The 17,821-nt window shown below is 37.9% G+C and overlaps 1 protein-coding gene across 11 annotated transcripts in view; it reads left to right on the top strand.

Annotated features, from left to right (window-relative positions):
* Positions 1-17,821, top strand: part of RABGAP1L (RAB GTPase activating protein 1 like) — a 683,255-nt gene that overhangs the window by 591,882 nt on the left and 73,552 nt on the right. The window contains exons 1-3 of one of the 11 annotated variants that reach the window (XM_079106387.1): positions 2,655-3,828; positions 4,945-5,153; positions 6,768-6,998. The exons of 8 other annotated variants lie outside the window; for them this stretch is intronic. In XM_079106387.1, the coding sequence (XP_078962513.1) occupies positions 6,996-6,998 (3 nt within the window). In that variant the 5' untranslated portion in view covers positions 2,655-3,828; positions 4,945-5,153; positions 6,768-6,995. Of the gene's footprint in view, positions 1-2,654; positions 3,829-3,955; positions 5,154-6,518; positions 6,999-17,821 lie in introns of those variants that run through there. 2 more of the 11 variants (XM_079106397.1, XM_079106388.1) reach the window with 2 other exon arrangements.

Here is a 17,821-nt window from a genome sequence, read left to right as displayed (position 1 = left end):
GCTGGGGGCTTTTACATGTAATATCTTATTATTCCTTATAACATCAGATCTGCTATCATTTCTCATTTTATGGATGAGAAACCAAGAGTGAGTGGCTTATGCAGTTTGCTCATGGTCACTGCTGTGTACTGAATATTTGTATCTCCTCAAAATTCACATTGACACTCTAACCCCAGAGAACAGCATTAGGAGCTGGGGACTTTGAGAGTGATTAGGTCATAAGGGTGAAGTCATCTTGAATGAGATTAGTGTCCTTATAAAACAAACCCCAGAAAGATCGCTTCCCACTTCCACCACATGAGGACACAGGGAGAAGCACTCTGTGAACCACGAATCAGTTCCTCTCCACACACCAAGTCCGTCTGCACCTTGAGCACCTTGACTCAGATTCCTACCTCCAGAACAGAAAGAAATAAACTCAGTTGTTCATAAATCACCTGGGCTATGGTATTTTGTCCCTTAGCAACCCACACAGACTCAGACACAGCCAGGGAGTAGAGAGCCAAGTATCAGACCAGGTTGGAACTCTGGAGCCCACATGTTAACCATTGTGCTGAACTTCCTCCTCCATGGCAGAAATGGGGACCAGAAAGGCAGAAGCCCCATAGCCTTCCATGACAACCCTGGGCCTACATGCCATATACGCCAAATCTGTGCATTTGGCATTTGAAACCCATCTCAGGTATGTTCAAATCTGCCTTTGAAACCTTTTATCCTGCTGTGGCCAACAACGGTTCATCACTTTGGTTGGGCTAATTTCATTTTTCCTGTATGAAAAAATGGTTTCACTTTTCAGGCGCACCTATCTATTTCATGAAGTCTTCCCTGTCTGCACAGTCCTCCATCCTTATTGTTGTATTACTTACCAGACATAGTCTGCTTTATATTCTGTAACGTGTGTGTGTGCATGCATGTGTGTGCAGCGTCTGAGAAGCAGTAGTGCTTGGCCCATTCTGGATGGGTTTCACATGTAGGGAGATAGACAAACCTATTTGAATCTTATCAGCACTCTTTCCAAAGGTTAGAACTGAGTCAAATTGTAGACATTTCCATGCTTCAGTTACCTCATCTGTAAAACAGGGATAATCATAGTACAATTGTGAAGATTAAGTGACATCTGTGTGTAGGACATAATGAGTGCTTAGTTAATACTAGCTGCTACTTTATTTAAAAACAGAAACAAAAACACAGATTTTTATTATGTGTCTAAAGCATGGGATATAGATTCCTAGAGATATTATTATCATTATAAAATTTCTAGTAAATATTCATAATTATAACTAGATTATATGTACCACTGTATTACAAATCTTGTAAGCCCCCTCATGCACATTACTGGCATTCAGTAAATGCTGTTTTTTTTTTTTTTTTTTTCAAAAAGCCAAGATATAATTCAGGTGCTATCAAATTCATCAAGTTTTAACTGTGGGAATTTAGCCAAGTCCGCTGCTTATAGCCTCGTGTGAAGACCTGAGGTGGAAAGCAGTTATCCAGGCTGGATAAACTGAGGAACTGAGCACTTGCAGGAGACTCTGCTAATGCTCCCTAACCTTACACCCAGATCTTGTGAGAAAATAATATGATACATCATATACCATGATTTAATTTTCTTGTTAATACAATTTTTAAATAATTATTAATTAAAGTCAAGTTCTTTATAAATAGCATTCAGTTAAATACTTTGTTCAAAGTGAGACAAGGTGAAGTTTACTCAAGTTTTTAGATGCATCTGATACTATTTTCATGTTGGATGATAGCAGAGATCAGTGAATACTTGGACACACTGACACTTCCTTTGGTGAGGCAATGCTTAATTTATATTTTCTGTGGGTTACAATGTTATAATTGAGGTGAAGAACTGAATAAGTTACAGTTTTTCTTTTGTTGTCTGGAATCTACTTCACCCTCATTCTTTGTAGTGAGATGCAAAGGAGGCATTAAAATATCCAGTGTACCTGGGAAGCAAGTATTTATATTGCACTGCGCTGGTATTTTTTTTCCACCCTTGGTTTACTGTTGGCTTTTTTTTTTTGTTGTTTTTTTTTCTTTTCTTAAGAGAATCCATGCTTTCTGAGGTTTTAAATTTGCCTAGCAATTGCTAGCAAAGATAGGAAAGATAATGAGCTGAATGGCTGGAATTCAACATTAAGAATAATGGTTTTCTTCATTTCCCTTTTCATAATTTAAAGAGAACTAGAATTTCACTTATCTTTGTGCTTGTTTTTCTTTTCTCATTGTAAAAACCCAGTAGATGTTCCTAGGCTATTCCAAAATCCAAAATATTCTGAAAAGCTTTCTTCTGTTGCTACTTCTAGGGTTTCTCAGCCACATCTTAATTTATCTTTCCTTCTACTTAGAGCACTCCAGTTTTGTAATGCATACTTGTAAGTGTAGCTGGAATCCTGCTTGGAATAATGGTTTTCTGTGATTAAAAAAGTACTCTTCAAATTTTGTCCTTCTTATAGTTCTTTATTTCTACATCAATGCTGTGAACATTTTGTTTTGGTGGTATCTGTAACACTAAGCCAAGAGTACTTACTGAATGTTTGTGTCCAGTGATTTAGGAGCGTGATGGGTATGTGTGCGTGGGGGGGTGCTGGCTGGAGGGGGCTGGGCAGGAGCAGTGTCTGCAGGGCTCTGCCTGTCCGCGGAGGTGGGGGGCCTCGGGAGACCTTTCGCCCTCTAGACCATGTTTCTGTCGTGGTTGTTTTGTCCTCCTTGCCATCTGATCCTGATTTTATGGCTGTCATGATGAGAATGTTCAACAAGTAGAACCTGAGATTTCGGGAAAGGGCCTCCACAGCCTCTCTGCTGAGGCAAGGTGATTTTTTATGAGTTGGGATTTAATGTATTTCTGCTTTGGTGGATATTGCAATGCTGCTGCCATGGTGAAACAGCTTTTGCTTTGCTGCATTTAGGAGATCCCAGAAAGAGAAAAATGGCCACATCTTATTCGGACTTAAAAGTTTTATTTTGGCTGTTTCTAAGTTAGATACTTGAGAATAGATGTTCTCTGAAGGCCAAGATCTGGGGTTTGTTTTTGTTTTCTGGCTTCCTTACATGCTAGGCAGGTGCCCACACTGAGCTCTAACCCAGCCCTGGGAGATTTGAATTGAACTATCGCAGGAACCAAGTATGTTTTTATTTAAAAAGCATGGACCAAGCAGGATGACTGTTGGGACAAAATCAGCCTCCGAAGGAGGTAGTGTGCAATATTAAAAACAGCATTTAAAATCATTGCAGATTTATTATTTATTAGCATTTTCTTTAAAGAAAAGACTTTTGAAGATTATTTTGTAGTTGGTTTGGCCTCTGAATGAAAAGACTATAAATTGTAATGTAATTAATGAAAAAATAACCACTGTCATTGAATCCACTTTTTTAGACAAAATAATCGATTTTTGAAAATCTCAACTAGGTTTCAAAGTAGACTGGAGCCACGTTCTTGATATCTAGAATTGTTTCCCTTTTGATTTTTATACTGATAGAGATTTAAAATGCATCCCCACCTTCAACTCCCCCAGCAAAGCTGCTTGGTAGAGGGAAATCAGACACCTTCCTTTTGATTATTTCTACACACCTGTGAAAACCACTGATGGAGTCTGTCCCTCTCAATTTACATGACCATGAGGAAGTTGAAACCTGGGGAAGTTAAATGACTTGCCCTGGGTCAGGCAACTAGCTAGTTCCTGCTGGAACTGGGGACCATCTACTGAGTGAACCTAACGCCACAGTTCCTGCTGCCTGTTTTGGTGCACAACCCTCTCAGTGAACTGTAGCTGAACTGTAGCGGCAAGTGGGTTGTCTGTGCCACACCCTTGATCTCAGGTAATTCTCAGCCCTCTGCCTTTTTTCCTTTTTTTCCTTCCCAGTGCAGTTAATAGAGAAGTACAGAAACCCAGGTGTAAACAACACTGGGAGCTGGGCCAGTAGGTGTCAGTCCCGTGTGGGGCGGGTGGGGTGGTCAGAGCTCGTCCTGCAAGGGAGTCAAGGGCTGTGTGTAAACATGACTGTCTTCAGTAGCCTCTGAAGTTGGGGAGTTCATTAATGTAGCTTTTGCTTCTGAGACTGGAGAAAATGTCTTAGGAAAAGAGAAAAAGTCACTACAGGAACAAGTTTTTATAATGTATCATCAGTTTTCAAAAAGCATGCCTTTTGTTGGAACCACAGTCATACAATTAATCATATGAGGGGAAAAAAAAACCTTAAATTTGTCCTCCCAGATTCTGAAAGTACAGTGTATTTTAAGAGTGAAGAAAAGATTAAGGTTATATTCAAATTGTAGGGAGTCCTTGCTCAAGAGAAGGTATGCACTGTGACTGAGATGGAGGACTTCCTAGATTTAGAAATGCAGTGTTATTAATCTAGTCACTGTGGCTAGTTACAGCAGTCTTTTTGAAGGTAAAAGTCAGAAACGCTCAAAAATATTTGTTTAAGGATTTGTGTAGAAAAACAGATAAAAATGGACTAGGGAGATAGCTCAGTTGGTAGAGTGGTTGCCTTGCAAGCACAAGGCCCTGGGTTCAATCCCCAGCATCACCAAAAAAAAAAAAAAAAAAAAAGTGAAAAACAGATACACAAAAATAAAGAGCATTTGTAGAATTATTAAAGGACTTATTTAAAGTTGTCAGCTTCAGTTTATGTAAAATTAAAACTTTTACAGCCTTTGATTATGTTTCTAAAAATGTTTTTGTACCCATAAGTTCTGATGCCTTAAATGTTTTATGAGTTTAATGCGCAGCACCTCTAGGTGCCATTTGATATTGTTTTCTGGGTTTTTTTCTTGACTTACGAGTGTTCTTAAGGAAGAAGATTACCTGTTGTTACACTGAATATGCTCACAGGCAACTGCTCAAATGTGGCTACGATTCTTGTTTGCCCTTGGGCGGTTGCCAGCAGGGAGTAAGGCATTATGGGAAGCCCTCTCCTTACCTTTCACAACAGGTGTCTTTGTCGGTGCACCTTATGCAGAGATCAGCGTGAGGAAGCACTGAGTCACTGTAGTGAGGAAAACGTGAGAGCAGGAGAAACTGCTTTCACATCTAGAGCACGGTGCTGCAGAATACCTCTGACATCTTCTGGTGCGCAGGACATACGAGGAGGCTCACAGTGTCTTTTAAAGCACTACTGAAAAGATAAAAAGGAATTGAAAGGTATGAACTGCCTGGCAGCCTTACAGTGCCTTGACTCCTGATTATCATTGAATTTTTACCTGGTTAATCAATGTTAAGATACATGCGCTGGGAAAAAAATTTTAATGAAAATAATGCTTTAAACACAAAGCTGTATTATGGGGTGGGGGTGGGGGGATGAAGTAAAAATGCTTTACCAGCTCAGCAAGGGTCAAACATGAGTTGAAGCTGTTTTAATCTTGAGGATTTATTTTAAATATTGCATTTTTTTCATCCTATTAGACTTGCTTGTTTCCTAGCAATAAGAGGTTTTTCCCTTGTGTGTGCAGGCACTTTTAATCTAGAATGCTATAGAAGTTGTAAAGCTCTCCTGATCACTTTTAAATGGCACAAGGTACTAGTAAGTCCTCATGTTAATCTGTGAAAGGTGGAGATACGTCAGGAAATTCTAGGGAAATAGACCCTTCACGTCTCACTCTGAGCTTTGCTTGTTTTCTGAAAAGCAAATCAATTCAGACAACACAATCCTGCTATTGTTAATGCTACTGGTAATGAAGACTAAAAATTCCAACCAGTAGCTGTATTTCTTTTGATTTAAAAAAAAGTCATCATATTGATTTCTAGTACTAACAAAATGTATTTCTCATACTACTACAGTCTCACCTATAAAAAGCAGGGAATATATTCAGCTTAATCAGGAATATTGGGTAAAGAGCTTTTGGAGGAACATTGTCTTCCCCTTTTTTTATTTGCTTAATGCTTTTTCATGGAATTAGCAAACAGTATACATCCTAGAAATGTGGAGGCTCCTTTACCACCTCCAGCTGTACTTTAAAAACATTTCTGGTGACCGATGCTCTCTGCTGATCTGGATAGTCAAAAGAAACCTCTAACTTTAAAAATAAAAGGTGATAAAACATTTCTCTATGGGAGAAAACAGCTTATATATGAGTATTATTTCTTGAGTAACCACAGAAAACTAAGTTCTGTTTTGTTTTGTTTGTTTTTTGTGGGTTGTTAGTGGGAGAAAGATAAATATTATTAATTGACATTGCTGTTCCAAATGAATTTTGCATTTTTATAATTTACATTTGCTGCCTTAATTTTTAACAGAAATGCTCAGAGGAGAAAAAATAATCTGGTTTTCATACTTTAGGAGATAAATTCAACTGTGCCAAGAATTCTATAAATTCTGGAGAAATTGAAGTGGTTGTCATGTGTTTATTTTTTAGAATAGGAAAAAATAATCACTAAGCGCATTAAGAAATCCACTTTTCTTCCAAGAAGATCTTCGTTGTAAATAATACTGAAGTAAGAAGATGTACCATTGCACAATTTTAATCACCAGAACACAGCAATAAATCAATTTTTTTTTTTGTTTTGTTTGAGGGCCATCGATATAGAATATTTCTAGTTAGGAAACATATCTTCATTTCTTTTTTTTTTTTTTTTAAGTTAAAGAGTTCCAAAACCTGCGTTTTTCCATCTGCTGTGCTAGAAATGCCGAAGGTGTTGATAGTGTGTACTCCTGCATAGATAAGAGACTCCTTTAGTTTCTACTGGGGGCGAATTGCTAGACAAGACTGTGACCACAGCTGCTTTTTCCCCCCTTTCTCTCTGCTTTTTGACACTCAGCCCCCTGGAACTCAGGTGGGTGTGTGCGGTGGCAGCGCGCTGCAGTGGGGAGTTTCCCTGGGAGAGTCTGGTCTGGAGCTGGGGACAGCAGCTGCTGCTGCGGAAAGTCCAGCTGGCAAGATGATGGAGAAGTCTCCATTAGTGTGGGCCTATGAACGCCCACGTTTTCAGCCAGCTGCAAGATGAAGACTCCTCACTAGTCTGGTGGCCATCAGCAAGCCCAGGTCTATGGTAGGTGGCACCTTGCGCTCTGCCCTGGGGCTGCTTTTTCTCTTCTATAGGACAGTTATACTCCTGTAGCAACTGAGGCATCGCTTCCTAGGAGTTGAAATAGAAGTACTGCTCTTGGCTTGTGTCATAGGCCACAAGGTCCACAGGTTTTCAGTGACTTAATTACATAATTAAACACTGTATACATGAGTGTGTTTTAAATGTTAAGACTAATACTTTTCCTATGTAGTGAGATTGAGGGGAATTTTATAGGACAAATATCACTCGGTCCAAGTGTTTACCTTGTATGTATGTATGTGACTATTAGGTGAGACTGCTGCATTTACATACATGCAGTTTAGTCTCTGAAGTGGAATATTCCTTTCATGGCCATGACATCTTTGTGAATGAGCTACCTAAAACTCAAATAGCTTTCAGGGTCTTAAATTATTACTAAGAAGATGTCTGAAAATAAATTCTAGTACAGTTTGAGTTTGGATTTAACATTGTAAGAAGCCTTTTAACCATCCTCTCAGGGTCTTAGTATACATGTCCTGGCATAACAGAAAAATTAAGTTCTTCCTCCCAGGTGGGTGGCACACACCTGTGATCCTAGCTGCTCAGGAGGCTGAGGTAGGAAGATCCCAAGTTCAAGGTCACACTGGTAACTTAGTGAGACCCTGTCTCAACATAAAAAATAAGGACTGGAGATATGGCCCAGTGGTAGAGTGCTTGCCTAGCATGTGTGAGGCCCTGGGTTCATTTTGCAGTACTGCAAAAAAAAAGCGTGGGAGGGGTTGGGCATGTAGCTCAGTTAGAGCGCCTTTGGGTTCATCTATTATGTACCATAATAGATGAATAAATATCCATACCTCATAGGAAAATTCGTATAGTACACCCTCTTATTTATTGTATTTAATAGTATTCATTGCAAGCAACGTAATGAAAGAATATGTCATGTGAGTTAAAACAATATTAAGAAACCCTGCTTCTCTATTTTAAGGCACAGGAACCTTAAAAACATAATATAGCAGTTTTTTCAAGCAATAAATTGCAGCAACAATAAAAAAAAATTTGATTTGAAAACAAACAAGGGTTATTTCAACCAGATGCAGTGTTTCAACTTTGTTTAGCTGCTGATTTGAACAAACTATTTAAAAAGTTATAAGAGGGGAAATTTGACCACTAGTTATTTAATGATAGTAAGGGAATTGTTTAATTTTTTTCTGCAGTAACGATACTATGATTTTTTTTTCTCTAATATATGTCAACACTGTGATTTTTTTTAAAATACCAGTTCAGAGATACATGTCCAATAGTTATGGTTGAAATGTCTGTGGGGATTCAGAAGGGTCCAGTAAAGGAATTGGATTGAAGCTAAATGACCGTGTTAATTATTATTGAACCTGGGTGATGAGGTCCTCGAGATTCATTGTGTTTTCTGCTTTGTAAATGCTTGACAGATACAGTTTAAAAGAATCAGATGGACAAAAGAAAAAAAAAGCAAAACAAACACGAAACCAGAGCATGTTTCTGGAAGTTTGTTGACACAAAGAAACATCTGGCCTATTGCATGCTTTTTCTTAAAATATGGATAATTTCTATTTTTATAATTTTGTACTTTCTGTGAGGATCTTGCCAAACCCTTAACCACACCATCAACACTGAGTCGGGAGAAGATAGTCCACCTTGTTGTATATTTAAATTTCATTTTAGGTGTTGGGGATGTAGCTCAATGGTAGATTGCTTGCCTAGCAGGCCCGAGGCCCTAGGTTTGCAAAAAAAAAAAAAAAAAAAAAAAAAAAAAAAAAATTTTTAAACTATTAATTTAATAATATTGTATCATGAAAATTTATCCAAAGAATTCAGAATGATTTCATTTTTTACTGATAGCTCCACCGCATCATTTTACAGGGTCTGAGCTGACACTTTAAAAACAGAAGTTTTCTAGACCCAAGGGAGAGTAAGAACAGTTACTGGCTGGGGACATAGCTCCCCTGTGAAGCACTTGCATGGCACACTAGAGGCCCCGGGTTTCACCCCAGAACAAAAAGGCCAAAACCAAAACAAAACAAAACAGTGAAATGTGAAGTGGCACTGTAGAAGACAAGATGACAGTAATAGGGAGCATCCTGTCTCAGAGTGTGCATGAGGTGGATGTGAGAGAGAGAGAAAAGGGAACACATGCAGACAGGAAACAGGAATGTGTACATGAACAGTAGTGCACTTACCAGGGCACACTCTCCTATTTGTAGGTTATTATATATATTTGATAGAGAATTTGGTCACTAATATGGGAAACATTAGAGATATGAGAGACAGAATATTGGTTTGTAAATCAAATTTTTAAATAGTCTAGATGTTGAAGTGTTTTGTGGGTTTTTTTTTTTTTTTTTTTTTAGCGGCCGGGGATTCGAACCGCGATCCTTCCGCATGCTAGGCCAACGCTCTCCAAAGGGAGCTATTTCTTCAGCTCCTCTTGAAGTGTTAAATTGCACAACTTTCTGAAGAAATTTAGATTTCTTTAATCTTATTTGAAATTTAAGATCATCTTTTGGAGGTAATAATTGGTTTTGGTTAATCTGGAAAAGTTATAATAAAATTATTCTAAGATAAATTTTTTATCATTTGCTTTTGATTTCATATTGAATGTTTTGCTTTGCTTGAGATGAGTCTTTTAAATCATATGAAAGAAATCCTTAGGTTTTCTGCTTCTCAAGTTGAGTTGTTTCCGCACTGTGAAACAAATTACCCTTGCTAACTTACAAAATACTGTTTAGGTTTAGGTTGACTATTCTAAGCGGATTTAGAAGTTGTCTTAATACAGGATTAATTAAATATCTTTCTGTAATTGGACTTTGTTTCATAAGAGGAAGTATTTTGATTCCTTGAATGGTAAAAATCCAGTTAAATACAGTAGTTCTGCTGGGCAAGGTGGCACATGCCTTTAATCCCAGCAACTCAGGAGGCTGAGGCAGGAGGATCGGGAGTTCAAAGCCAGCCTCAGCAAAGGCGAGACGCTGAGCAACTCAGTGAGACTCTGTCTCTAAATAAAATATAAAATAGGGCTGGGAATGTGGCTCAGTGGTTGAGTGCCCCTGAGTTCCATCCTTGGTACCAAAAAAAAAAAAACAACTAGTAGTTCTTAAATGTAGATAGGGAATCTTTTTATTTTATTTGTTTGTTTATTTATGTTGGAGGCATTGATCAAACCCATGGCCTCATGCATGCTAGGCAAATGCTTTGCCACGAGCTACATCCCCAGCACTTTCTAAAAAATTTTTATTTATTTATTTATTTGGTAGCAGGGACTGAACCCAGGGGTACTTAAACACCAAGCCACATCCACAGCTTGTTTTTATTTTTTATTTAGAGACAGAGTGTCATTGAGTTGCTGAGGGCCTCACTAAGTTGCGGAGGCTGGCTTTGAACTTGAGATCCTCCTGCCTCAGTCTCTCAAGTCACTGGGATTACAGGCATGCACCACCATGCTTGGCCCCACTGGCCCTTTTAAAAATTTTGAGTTTGAGACATGGTCCTCACTTTAAATTTTAGATGTGCTACTTACCAGTAATTACTTTATTTTGCTGAGCCTTGGTTTCTTCTGAAAAATGAAGTATTCCCTCATTGCATTACTGTGAGGATAAATGAGAGCATTTGTAAAGGACTCAGCACACTGAAAGCCCTTTGCCATTGTCTCCCATGAGGGCGCACTGTCTGGCTGTTGGGAGGTGGTCTACAAGGGAAGGAGTGGGGTCAGTAGATAAGGCACTGGGGATGCAGGAAAAGGAGGGGAAAGCACAAGAGGAGAAAGTGGATCGTCAGTTACCCTGGTCAATTAATTACTCTGCTTGATTAGGGAATCACAATCAAGCATCAGCACTACAGGAAACTTGAAGCTTTCTGCCCTGATGTTGCAGAAGTTCTTAGGAGTGAACTCAGGACAGTGGGAAGGCCACATAGAACCAGTAGGAGGGAGTGGAATGGGCCAAGCCATCTGCTCAGCAGATGGGATCAATTACTGCAGCAGTAATCTGGCAGTGATAGGCAGGGGCCACATTGCCCCTGGAAGAAAATTTTAAAGAACAATAGAACAATGCAGGCCAAAAGAATGAACAAGGATCTGGAGGTAGACACTTGACAAGGACAGCATGAATAAACAGTCCAGGGGATGTGGCTCAGTGTTAAAACACCTCTGAGTTCAATCCTCAGTGCCAAAAAAAAAAAAAAGAGAAAGAAATGAATTTAGTTCAGACGTGTTAGTTAGTTCTTAGAATGGACAGATATGGTCATATTGTTTAGGAAGTTGGGAAAAGTAAGTGAAAAAGATATATTGAAAATTACTGTGAGCTTCCCACTTTATCAAATTGGAAAGAGTGCTACGATGTTAACTTGAATGGGAAATTTTGATATCATGAACACAGTGGAGAAAAGTCGATCCGTTCCGGCTTTACCATCTAGAAATTCGAGGTCATGGCATCTCTGTAAGAGAATTGATTGATTAGTAGTTAGAATACTGTCCTTTAACAAAAGTCACTCAACCAGTAACACATGGCTATTATTCTTTTGGCACTGGATAGATGTTCTTAACTGACAGATACCAAAATAGCAGCCCTATGCCAGCAAAGGAAGGGCACTCTTTCTGGGAGCTGATTTCTCTGTTCTATAAATGGGAGATGAGGGTAAGCATTCTGTAATTACTTCCTTCTTATCGGTTTGGCACATAGATTGCATCAAGCAAGCCAAATTAAAAAAAAAAAAAATTCAGAGCGATTCCATATGCCAGAGATGGGAAAACAATGAAATCAATATAGTTATTTCAAATTATCACCAGATATGTGTTTCAAATATTAACCAGAATAAAGTCAGTTAAGATTCATCCATATTTTAAAAAAACTATCAATGTTTTTTATTCTCATCGTTATTTGGCATGTATGTATTTTGGCACTAGCTTATCAATTTCATCTTAAGCCAAGAAACCAAATCCCTCATTTGGTTTATTGGTTGTGATGAGTTAAGGTTCTTATGATTGAAAGTAATAAAATCTTGTGCTATCTAAAAAAGAAGGAGAATTCATCATGCGCACACACCGGGGTGTGTTCTTTTCAGTGCAAGGGCAGGCTTTCCGCAGCGGCAGAGCTGGTACCGTCTGATGCTGGCAGGCTTTCTCCCCGTCTCCTGCCATCTAATTAACTTCTCCCTTTGCATCTACTTTATTTATCTCTCTGTCCCCAAGTTCTCAGCTTTCTCGTTCCCATGACAGAACACTGCTGCCAGTTCTGCCATATGCAGAGAGTTATATTGCTACCCTTGAATCAAAACTCCAGATTCCTCTGGAGAGAATCTGATTGAGTATGTCAGATGAAGAGAGTTGGAGTGGAGCAGAACCCAGGAGCTCCAGAGACTGGAGCCACACTGACTGGGTCAAATTCTGCCTCACCCCCATTAGCTCTGTGACTTCGAGCAGATTAACACTCTCTGAGCTTCACCTTCCTTATATGTAAAATTGGAATCATGTTAGCTCCTACTGTGTTGTGAGAATTAAATCAGTTAATTTATGCAAAGCTCTTAAAAATACCTAGCATAGAGTAAGAAGCATACATACATTAGTTATTATTCTAAACTGATTCTTACTTTTCAGGCTTTTTTTTTTTTTCCTTCTTTTGCTGTGCTAGGTATGGAACCCAGGGACTCATGCATGCCAGGCAAGTACTCTGCCACTGAGCTATGTTCCCCAGCCTTTTTCAAAACCTTGAAATAAAAGTAGATTAGCTTTTAGCAAAACTATAAATAAATGCACCATTCAAAAATATTTAATTATTTATTTATTAAATATGAAATTCTTTAGCTTCTGTTACAAGGGAACTGTATTTGATTCTATTTCAGATGTTGAGAAGTACTTTTCCTACACTTGTTAGTAGGGTGGAGTTGATTTGCAAGTCAATTAAAAATATGGGAGGCTGGGGGAGGAGGATCAGGAGTTTAAGACCAGTCTCAGCAACTTAGTGAGACCTGGGAATGTGACTCAGCAGTTCAGCACCCCTGGGTTCAATCCCCAGTACCAAACAACAAGAACAAAACCTTAATAGAAGATCTTATAGGAACAATTGACAATAAATATATAATACATTAACTTTTATTAATTTGTTTCATAAAATCAGTTTATCTACTATGATTAAAAATTTTACTTTAGGTTTTTTGTTGTTTTATTTTAGCAAATCACATTTGTGTTTAATAATCAACCAAAATTATTCAGTGATCTACCATCTGCTGTGTTGTGTGACTGGCATTGGGAATCTTATGTAATATATAATACATCAATTTTATTAAACTGTTTCATACAGTTGTAGCTTGTTCACAATGGTTAAAAATTTTACTCTAGGTTTCTTCTGTTTTGTTTTATCTACCCGCATTTGTGTTTAATACTCCATCAGAATTATTCTTTGATTTATTGTGTGCTATGTTTTATTATTGGCACTAGGGATTTGGGTGAAGAAAGATATAAATACTGTGAATCTTACAGTAAGGAAAGGTAAGATACAAGATAGTCATATCACATACCAGTTAGTTAATAAGTGCTATACAGAGATTGAAAATGGGTTGATGTAATCAAATTAATCAAGTGATTAATTGGAGGCTTTGTATTGGGTAGTCAGCAAGGACTTCATTGGTGCCATTTGAGAGCTGAATGCTATCCACAGGAGAATTAGGAAAAGAGTATTTCAGGCAGAGGAAATCTCTGAGAGAGGCACCCCCATGGTGGAGCTTGATGTATTGGCAGAACAGTCAGTCAGTGTGGTTGGAACACCACGAACCAGGAACAGTAAGAAATCAAAGGCGGCTATGATTAATGCTTTGTAAGCCAGGTAAAGTAGTTCAGGTTTTATTAGTTACATGCTGTCACTATATTTTAAAAATCCAATGATCCAGATTTTAGGAGCGGTTAGCAGAAATTTATATGATTAAATTATTAGAGAAGTAGGATTTCTAGCAGACTAAAATATTGGTAGATGTCTTTTCTCTCTTTCTAAAAATTCCTCATTTAAAAAAATTAAATTATTTTTAACTGATACATAAACACATAAAAATGTAGATATTATGGGGTATCATACCGTGTTTCAATACATATATTCATTGTGGAATGTTTAAATTGGTTAGCTATATCTGTCATCTCAAGCACTTACTCTTTTATGATAAAAACATTCAAATCCTTTCCTCTAGCTTTTTGAAACATTATTATTGTTTTCTGTGGTCATTTTGCTGTAAGCAGCAACCAGAACCTCTTTCTTCTAACCGTAGCTTAACACTGGTGAACAGCCTGTTCCCATCCCTTCCTACCATCTATTCACCTGCCTCTGGAAACCATTCCACTCTCATCTGCTGAGATCAACCTTTTAGAGTACACATGAGTGAGATCATGCAGTACTTGTCTTTCCGTGTCTGACTTATTTCATTTAGCATAATGATCTCCAGTTTCATCCATATTTTCACAAATGACAGGATACTTTTAAGACTGATTAGTTTCCCATTTGTGTATTTGTACTACGTATTCTTTATTCATTCATCAGTTGGTGGACACTTAGGTTGTTTCCATTTCTTGGCTATTGTGCATAGTGCTGCAATAATGTAGGAGGGCAGATGTCTCTTTGACATATTTATTTCATTTCTTTTAGATATATGGTTAGCAGTAGGATTGCTGGATCATATGGTAGCTCTATTTTTAATTTTTTGAGGACCCTCCATAATGTTTTCCATAATGGCAGTACTAATTTATTTTCATACCAATTTATTTTCATGCCAGGGTTCTTTTTACTCCACATCCTATCTGGCACTGGTTATCCTGAGTGTTTCTGACAATAGCCATTCTTACTGGAGTGAGGTTATATCTCCTGTGGTTTTGATTTGCATTTTCTTGATGATTATCTTTGTAGCCTAGGGATTTCTAACAATTTTGGAATCATGGTTTTCTTTGACAATCTGGTTAATAAGCCCACGGACCGCCTTATCAGAAAAGTGTTTTTGTATGTATAAAATAAAAGATATAAAATTATAGAGGAAACCAATTATATTGAAATGTAGTTATCATAATAAAGCCAGACTTATGATATAGTAAAATGTTCTTCTTTAGTAACAGTTAAATGACATGATATGGTAGTAAGTTTGATAACTACTGTAATTATGCAATACCACTAATGTGAATGGAAATATCTAATTTCTGTTAGTGATGTCGAACATTTTTTCACTTACTTGTTATAGAAACCCTCTAATCTGAGATGGGCTATAGTTGTTCAGTTAATAGAAAAATCTGGTTCAGGAAAAGAAGCAAAACAAATGGTACATACTAACTTAAACGTCTATATAAAAACATGATTCATTGTCAGCTTGTTATAGGGTCTTTATGCTCATTCTTTCTGTAAGAATTCTGAAATCCATATGTGTTCTATTTTCAGTTTCCTTAAGAGGGACCATAAATTAAATTTGTGAAGCAAGTCTAATGACAAATTTGTAAAGATTTGTATAATTTATTTTACCTTTTGGATGGCAATATTTCCAGCATTTAATAGGACAGTGACTTTTTTATTTTACCTCTTATCTTTGTTAAGTCTTTCTATTCAGCATAGCTTTTATAGAAACAGTAATTAATTTTCTATTTCTGTTCTTTTCTTATGAACATCGACAGGTTTGGGAACAAATGCAGTTAGCTCTTTTTTTTTTTTTTTTTTTTTTTTTTTTTCCCTTTGTTACTGGGGATTGAACTCAGTGGCACTGGACCACTGAGCCACATCCCCAACCCCATTTTGCATTTTATTTAGAGGCAGGGTCTCACTGAGTTGCTGAGTCTGGCTTTGAACTTGAGATCCCCCCTGCCTCAGCCTCCCGAGCTGCTGGGGTTACAGACATGCACCACCATGCCCATGCCCACCAAGTTAGCTCTTTTTAAACATAAACTAAATGTGGCCACAGCCTGGTAGCCACAAGAGTCCCCACCAAAGGTATTCGATTTCCTTATAGAAGAAGCTGAGAATATTAGTTAGGCAGGGTTTTTAAAGAGTATAGGATCATGTGTTTTTGTTACATGTGGCTGCATGACCATAAATCTCAGTGCTCAGCACTTACCTTTGCCTCACCATCTTTGAATCATCAGGGCTTGGCTGGTTGTGGTGGGTATAGCTGAGTTTCACTGAATCTGCTGTTACTCCTATGGAATCATCGTGGCATTTGAAAGTTCCCAGAGGAAAGTTTCCTAGTGGAACATCTGAGATACAGATGTAGATATAATATACAGTTATTGACCCATCACATGGTCATCATAGTTAGGTTAGCTGTGTAAAACATATCTGTGTTTTTCAATAGCACACATAGTTTATATTCAGAAAATTATATATTCACAGATTTGTCATACAATGACATGTACTGATTGAAAACTGCAATAAAACAGGATTGTAAATTCAAACTTACCAAACACATTAATCCTTTTCATTTTACTTGGAACTTTGAAGTGAATGGGTATTCTTCTTTTCTATCCTTCCAAAGGTTCTTAGAAACAAATCTTGGCATTGAAATTCTAGGGGTGTACCAGTGTTGTTATCCCAACTGATTATAATAGTTTTGGAGTCATGGGTTCCTTTGGCAATCTGGTTAAGTCCATGCATAAAATAAAATATGTAAGATTATAGAAGAAACTGATTATATTGAAATGTAGTTATCAAAATAAATAAAAATCAGATTTATGATAAAGTAACATGTTAAATATTTCGAGATGTATACAGTGCCTATATCGTAAATGAAAATATCTTAACACAAATAACACAGTGGATTATTGCCTACATTTATAACTGAAGGAGCTGACAAACTTTAGTTAGAGGGTTAGGAAAATACTTTTTTCCATCTTAGCTCAAGGACAGTGAATTCTCCCATGAGCCTCTTATGTAACCTTTAGCTTATATCATCTTATATAACCTTCAGCTTGCATCTTCTGAGTTTTAAGTGACTTCTTCTCTGGAGCTGTCTAGAGAAATCTTTAGCATCAGAATCACAGCTGTGCGACTGTGTGACTCTGACTGGTCCCTTGCTAACCAGGGCCCTCTGGGAAGCAGAGTCCTGTGTCTGCCTTTGTTCCCCAACCCAGCGTCGTATGCCTCGTACCCACGCCTGTACGGTGAATGGGACTGAAGAGCGAAGGGCCATGTGGTGTGATCATGGTTGCTGTATGTTTGTGACAAATTCACAAACATGTACATTCATAAATATGTACCCTTAAAAATGGAAAGTTATTTTTAGCTACTTTTATCCTTTGACCCATATACTAAATTTGTATAACATAGACTGTGGAATCAGGTTCGAGACTCTTTGTGTACCTCTTAACTGTTAAAAAAAATAATGCAGTGGTTAGCTGGGTGCAGTGGCGCACACCTAATTCCAGTGAGCCTGGAGGCCGAGGCAGGAGGATCACAAATTCAAGGCCAGCATCAGCAACTTATTAGCAAGATCCTCAGCACTTAGTGAGACTCTATCTTTAAATAAAAAATAAGAAGGACTGGGGAAGTAGCTCAATGGTGGAGTGTCCCTGGTCTCAGTCCCCAATGCCAGGAAAAAGTGTGGTGGTTATTTCTGATACACGTGAACTTATTCGGTTCATTTAACATGCCTGCCTTCTATTTGCAAAGCACTGTTAAGCTTTGTGAATCTCCACAGAGATGGCAATTGAAGCTTGAGGAATAACCATGTACACCGTCATTAAGAGCCAGTGACAGGACCTGCGTTGGAGATGTATGTGGCAGATGTCACATCCTGAAACTCCCTGAAACAGGATATTCTGTTGCTTTGCTGGGTTCTGTGCTGAA

Source organism: Sciurus vulgaris, assembly GCF_902686455.1.
Source record: "Sciurus vulgaris genome assembly, chromosome: 12".
Lineage (NCBI taxonomy): Eukaryota > Metazoa > Chordata > Mammalia > Rodentia > Sciuridae > Sciurus > Sciurus vulgaris.
This window is presented reverse-complemented; position numbering and strand designations above follow the sequence as displayed.